At 33.1% G+C, this 6,410-nt stretch overlaps 1 protein-coding gene across 1 annotated transcript in view; it reads left to right on the top strand.

Annotated features, from left to right (window-relative positions):
* The first annotated feature begins 234 nt into the window (after positions 1 to 234).
* The window catches only part of LOC145631010 (sphingosine-1-phosphate lyase-like), an 8,160-nt gene continuing 1,984 nt past the window's right edge, over positions 235 to 6,410 (top strand). The window contains exons 1-9 of the mRNA XM_081683151.1: positions 235 to 678; positions 782 to 827; positions 3,846 to 3,997; positions 4,188 to 4,247; positions 5,068 to 5,292; positions 5,405 to 5,546; positions 5,718 to 5,768; positions 5,852 to 5,943; positions 6,346 to 6,410. The exon at positions 6,346 to 6,410 is cut by the window's right edge and continues 62 nt beyond it. Of these exons, the coding sequence (XP_081539277.1) occupies positions 485 to 678; positions 782 to 827; positions 3,846 to 3,997; positions 4,188 to 4,247; positions 5,068 to 5,292; positions 5,405 to 5,546; positions 5,718 to 5,768; positions 5,852 to 5,943; positions 6,346 to 6,410 (1,027 nt within the window). The 5' untranslated portion in view covers positions 235 to 484. The remainder of the gene's footprint in view (positions 679 to 781; positions 828 to 3,845; positions 3,998 to 4,187; positions 4,248 to 5,067; positions 5,293 to 5,404; positions 5,547 to 5,717; positions 5,769 to 5,851; positions 5,944 to 6,345) is intronic.

Below are 6,410 nucleotides of genomic sequence, written 5' to 3'. Positions count from 1 at the left end.
CTACACAAAACTTTTACATTAAGTATTTTTGCTATTAAAAAAAAAATAGTTTCAGAAGACAGATTGAATCGGGCTTTATTGTAAATCAAAACTAGACTCTTTCCAATGGATCAATACTATTAGGTTTGATTTGTTATTAAGTGGGCCTATGCAAATTATTCCATTTTTCATATGTATTACAGTAATAATACTAGTACAATTATCAATCTTCAGTTAACTGGCTCACCACGCAATTATATGGCTCATCACGAGTAACACACTTAACACACAAACACATTAACAGTTACGTCTACGCTACCAATCAGATCAACGACAAACAACAAAACATGAAAATTAAATCCAATTACGTATTTAACAATCAATTGAAAATGATACTTATACTGTAGAAAATTAAATTTAATTCAAGTAATTATTTAAGGGGAAGAAGACAAAGAGAAAGTTAGTCGTCGTCTTCAACAATTCTGAGAAGCTTTGCTAATCTCAAATGGCTATTTTCTCTCTCCTAACCCAATTCCGAGAATCTGCCAACACTTTCTTGTCTCAATTCGAGCCTCTTACTTTAGTTATTGCTCCAATTTTATCTCTCTTAATTGCTGGATTTCTTCAATCTCTTCTTTCTACTGTTCATGAAAATGGGCTCAAATCTTGTCTTATTGCTTCCTTCATGTATTTGATCAAGTAATTTTTCGATTTTGAAATCTGGGTATTATTAATTTATTCATTTATTTATGATTTTTGTTATGAATTATTTACCTTCTGTTTTGTAATCTGAATTCTGTAGGTTGGTTCCTGGTGTTAAGAGCTACGTGGATGCTGAAAAACAGAAGGTACCCATGTTTTTATTTGTGTATTTTTGATAAATTATGATGAAAAGTTTGTGATATTACATTGAATGTTGATAATTTATCATTGATTTTGCTTGTACTATGATGATGTTGGGAAGTAAGAATATAGATGTACCAGGCCCCATAAGAATGAATATATTAGTAGAATATTATTATTATGTATTTATGTGTCTATATAATGTAAATATGACTGAATTTTAGTTTGCATTTATGTCAATGGAATTTATTGCATTATTGCTAGTATTGGTACCACTGATTTTGTTAGTACTATGACTGTATGACATGAGTTGTATTGTTATGGACTTATGGAGTAGTTGTCTCTCCAAGGCTCCATCCACATTGGACCTTGTGAAGTGCAAAAAAAGTAAAATGAAGTATATCGGTATTGTTTGGCTATCAACTGTTGGCCAATGGTTGGTTTACTAGCCAATATCTACCGTAAGTGGTTGCATTAACGGTTTGTATTAAGTGTTTAGGCTATGTTCTCACAGCTTATTTAAATATGTTTCAGCCAAAATAAGCTTTCTGTTCAACAAAATAAGTAAAGTTAAGCCAAAATGAGTCTAGTTAAGCAAGAGTTTGGCAATAAATAGTTCAGTTACATGTATAAGTTGAGAAAACACGACTGTAGTCAGTATTTGGTATTTGCGCAGTACAGTGCTTTAATATATGAGAAAAACCATTGGCTATAAAGGTTGCTCCAACTTAGTTTTTTATTTAAGACTAGATTGGTTGGTAATAAGTGAAATTAGCTGTTAGAAGCAAAAAGTCTACCTTATCATTTGCTAAACAACCAGCCCATCTAATCTGCATTACTTCTAGTTAAGATTACTACTATTTGAACTTTATTGTAGTTGTGAATTGACATTGAGTATCCCATATCAGCATTGAAGTTTTATTAGCCTTAGATTTATCTGGACTTGCCACAAACTTAACTTATTTCAAGCTATTTTTCCATAAATAAGTAAAAATAAGGTGAGAAGTACACAATCTTTTCATATAAGAAGAATTCTTATTAAAAATTATATAAGCTTGTAGAGTAATTAATTGTCAATAGTATACTTGAATAGTGTTTGAGAACATAATAAACTTTGAAGTTAATGTATGCTATATTCGGCGATAAAGGTTGTATAGGTCAATTTTCGTCACATAATAGTCTTACTAAAGGCCCTGCTGTTCACCTTATTGCCTCTAATTCAGGGGGAAAAAATGCAAATTAGTTCACATAAAAGGTTTATAAATTCATATAAGATGAATTTAAGAAAATTAATTCAGATAGAGTTAATAAGGGTTTCTTAAGTTCTATTTTCAACTTAAATAAGTTCTAATAAGTTCAGAAGTTTAAATATGATTTCTGTTTAGTAAAAATTAGGTGAATATAATGCACCCTAATTAGTTTTATCTTGCATTTAATGGTCAAATTTTGTGGGAATCACATCTATTGTTCTTAGAGGACACTAGTTTTGGGCCAAAATCAAGGCTTTGTTATCCTCATTTGAAATAAAATGTCCTTGTCTATAATTTTCCAGACCTAGGTCAGTTTAATTTCCTGGTATAAATTAAAGTTTGTTTTAAGTTTCACAATCAACACCAGGCTAGTAAGATTATTTCTGGTGAAAGTAATAAGTTCACCAGAGCCTAAAAGAGACTTGAAATGGTTTGTGACACATTCACTAAAACCTCCTTTAAGGTCCCTGTATGCAAAACACGCTAGCAAGGGTAATTTCACCTTTCAGCAACCTATTTAGTCTTTTGACTACAATAATTAAGCTGTTAAGCCTATGGCATGCGCCCTGGTGTCCGGATTCGGTCAGAGGAATGTAATAAATAGATTTATCCTAAAAGTGTGATTGCAATTCTGTTAGTGTTGGGGAAACCCAGCCTCTCAGATGGGAAGTTGTTGCACTAAGTTAACGATCAATACAATCATCTTCAACTTTTCCCCATCTTCTTTTTCATCCTCTTACTTCTCTGCAGATTTTCTTCTCTCCCCATCCATATAATCTCTGCCGCTATTAGCAACTTAATCCAGTTTATGACATGGTTAAATGTGGACCAAAAAGAGTATTAGCTTAATCTAACGTTGTTAAAGATAATGGTTAATCGGTTATTAATTGATTTTTTTCATGATCAAATGTTAACTGTTGATCATTTTTCAAAGTATATCACTAAAATGTTTATAATATTTTTATAATTCGAACTGTAAGACATTATATTTCTATTAAATTTGTAAATGTTTTCCGAGAGAAAGTAATGTCAAAGAACGCTTTTGCAGCGTGTATACTTGGTATAATCACTGATTCCCGCTGAATTGATTCAGGGCTATTGCAGCATTTACAAAATGTAAATTTAAGAACTGTCACACTAGTGTCATATCATATCTAGATATTTTGAGGTTTGAACTGGGTGCTTTGGATTGTCTAATTTGTCCCAGTAAGCTTTCTACTAGATGCTCAATTGATACATATTCAACACAACCCTCTAGCTAATCATGGCTTCTTCAATCAGAGGGTTGGATATGGGGGTATAGGTATTGATATGATCATATGATGTAAATTGGAGATAGAATTAATCCATACCCTTGATGCTATTTTCCTGCTTGAATTCTGTGTCGTTCTGCTCTCTCAGCTGAAAATTGTTCTGTAGTTCTTATTGCTGACAAATTTTTATAATTAAGGTGTTTACTACTTTAACAATTTATTCTATGGTAGATATGGAATATTGAAGCTTTGAGCTCAGTGAATCAACATCAGGACATTATAACCTTAGATTTCCTGCCAGTACTCTTAGAGTCTTAGTAATATCAGATTTTATCACACTGAGATTCTGTAATTTGTAACAAACCTTTGTGGTCAATTTATATGCTGTGCCTTTTCTTTTATATGCTCTACTTTTTTATGATCATTAGTTTGTGTCTAATGTGTGCCCTTGAAAGCATGCTAAATAAACTGGTGATCACATTTTTTAGGGAGTTTAATTGTTCCTTTTCTTTGCTCTCAGGTTGTAGATAAGATGCAAGCAGGTAATAAATCTAAAAGAGATAATTGGAGAACTGAATTACCAGCTACTGGCTTTGGAAGTAGAGTGATTGAAATGATGAAAGAGGAAAAGCGAAAGGATGCTGCTTGGCAAGGCAAATGTTCGGGTACAGTGTATGTTTGTATCTTTAATTTGTGATGCACATATAATTTTAGTAATAGAAAGAGGAGATAAAGTTTTAACAAAACTAATGGTTTTGATATCATGGAGTTGGGGTGGATTTATTATTTTTTACTTGTCCAATATAGACTGTAATGGTATTAATCTTACACCCTAATGAACTTCTAATGATATTTTTTGCAGATACATTGGAGGAACAGAGGCTGATGATCATTTTTCCTTGATAAATGAGGCATGCTCAATGTAAGTAGTGAGCTGAAACTATTTAATTTATCTTATTATTCTCATGGAAACACCCGTGTATTGCACTTCTAAGAGTTATTTTGGTTCATCTTCAAATTTGAGTGTTGTCCTTGTTGATTTGTTCCTCTACACATTTAATGGTTTCATTTGTTGGTCTTCTCCATTTTTTCATCTTTGAGATTAATTGCCAGCCATTGTTTGTGGAGCTGAGCCAGGGGAGAGAGAAAGAAAGAGCCATTGGGTTAATCTTTCTGATGAACTTTCTTGTATGTGTTCATTAGATTCAAGAATGTTTTAAATTTTTCTTTGAACATTATGACTTTGAAACAGACATTTTAGATTTGCAAATTAAGTATTCCCTAAAGAATATAATCCTTAATGTCTTCTTTAGGGAATACTTAATTTGAAAAATTTGGTGAAAAAACCACAAAGTTTGGCAAAACATTTCGTGGGTATTTGGTGAATTAAGTTAAAACTCAGGGGTAATTGGTGAAAAACCGTATCATGAATGGTGTCCAAATGTTTAACATCTGTTAAATTACATCAAATCTAGTAATCTTGAGAGTTGTTAACATTGAATCTATGTGAGTAGACTCTATTGTTTGATCCTAGTAATGCTTACTTGTGTAATAGGAAAAAGGCTTTGCTGTGTCTAATTAGAAGTTTCTTTTAGAATTGAGACATGCTTCTGAATTTCTGATAGCTTTACATCAGTCATAATGTGACACAATTGCCTACCTCTATCATAAGCTGCAAAAGATTTTCAGTCTAGGGTTCTATTAAGCGTCCTTTTGGTGCTAATACTGTCATTCTCTGCCAGGTTTTCACATACCAACCCATTGCATTTGGATGTTTTTCAAAGTGTTGTGCATTATGAGGCAGAAGTAGTTGCGATGACAGCTGCAATGCTTGGCAGTAAAGATAAGGCTTCTGGAGGACAAATATGTGGAAATATGACTTCAGGAGGCACTGAGAGTATACTATTGGCTGTCAAATCTTCACGTGACTATATGAGAACTAAGAAGGGAATAAAAAAACCAGAAATGTATGTGTTTGTGGCATTTCTTCTGAATTCTAATTTGAACAGAATTTGCCTGGCCATTCATAATAAATAATAAATATTGACAGAAAGTTCCCTACTTTTCTGCTAAGTGTAGGATTATCCCTGTATCAGCCCACTCAGCATATGATAAAGCTGCCCAATATTTCAACATTAAACTTTGGCGTGTTCCTGTGAACAATGAATATCAGGCAGATGTGAAAGCAATTCGACGTTACATCAATAAAAATACCATCTTGGTAAGGGTCAATTTGTATAAATTGTTTCTTTTAGGCTTTAGCAACTATAATATTCTAGTTCTGCTGAAGATTTGTAACTCTGCTGATTGCCTTGCTGTTGCTTAGTTGCATCTGAAAATTTTAATACGCTGTTTGTGTGCTAACTTGCAAGTTCACTTCATTGCCTTCTAGATTGTTGGATCTGCACCTGGGTTCCCACATGGCATTATTGATCCCATCGAAGTAAGTATATAGGCTGTTTTTAAACCCTCAAAATTCAAGCCTTTAGGTAGGCATATACTTGATCTTAGATTTTCTTTTGGTAGGAGCTTGGCAAATTAGCGATGAGCTTTGGGGTCTGTTTCCATGTTGATCTTTGTCTTGGTGGATTTGTTCTGCCTTTTGCACGTAAACTTGGGTATGGATTGTTACTTTCTTATCCTCTATAGTGTCTATTTTAATTTGAAATCTTCTTTTTTCTATCATTTGTTGAACTACTTGGCTATTTATGCTAGAGGCTCTGGCATTTGATACTTCTCTTCGTAATCTAAACCTGGTTGGATCTCTGTCCAACTGTGCCCTTTAGTTTTGAGCTTATGAGGTGTACTAACTGATAACTGCTATAAATGTCACTAGTGGAAAGGTTGGCATAGAATTTAATACGGTTCAATTTGATTTGAAGGTGTTAATTAGTAATCTCTGTCTTTTAGATCATCTTTAAGCAGTTACTGGAACTCATTGGCGACAATTAGGCATCACTTGTTTGTCGATGGTTATATTTGGCAGCTCACAAATTTACAAATGTCTAATGCTGTTTCAGTTATCCAATTCCACCTTTTGATTTCTCTGTCCAAGGAGTTACCTCAATATCTATTGATGTACACA

Source organism: Chenopodium album, chromosome 1 (genome assembly GCF_948465745.1).
Source record: "Chenopodium album chromosome 1, dcCheAlbu1.1, whole genome shotgun sequence".
Taxonomy (NCBI): domain Eukaryota; kingdom Viridiplantae; phylum Streptophyta; class Magnoliopsida; order Caryophyllales; family Amaranthaceae; genus Chenopodium; species Chenopodium album.
Note: the sequence above shows the minus strand (reverse complement) of the source record. Positions and strands in the feature narration are given on the sequence as shown.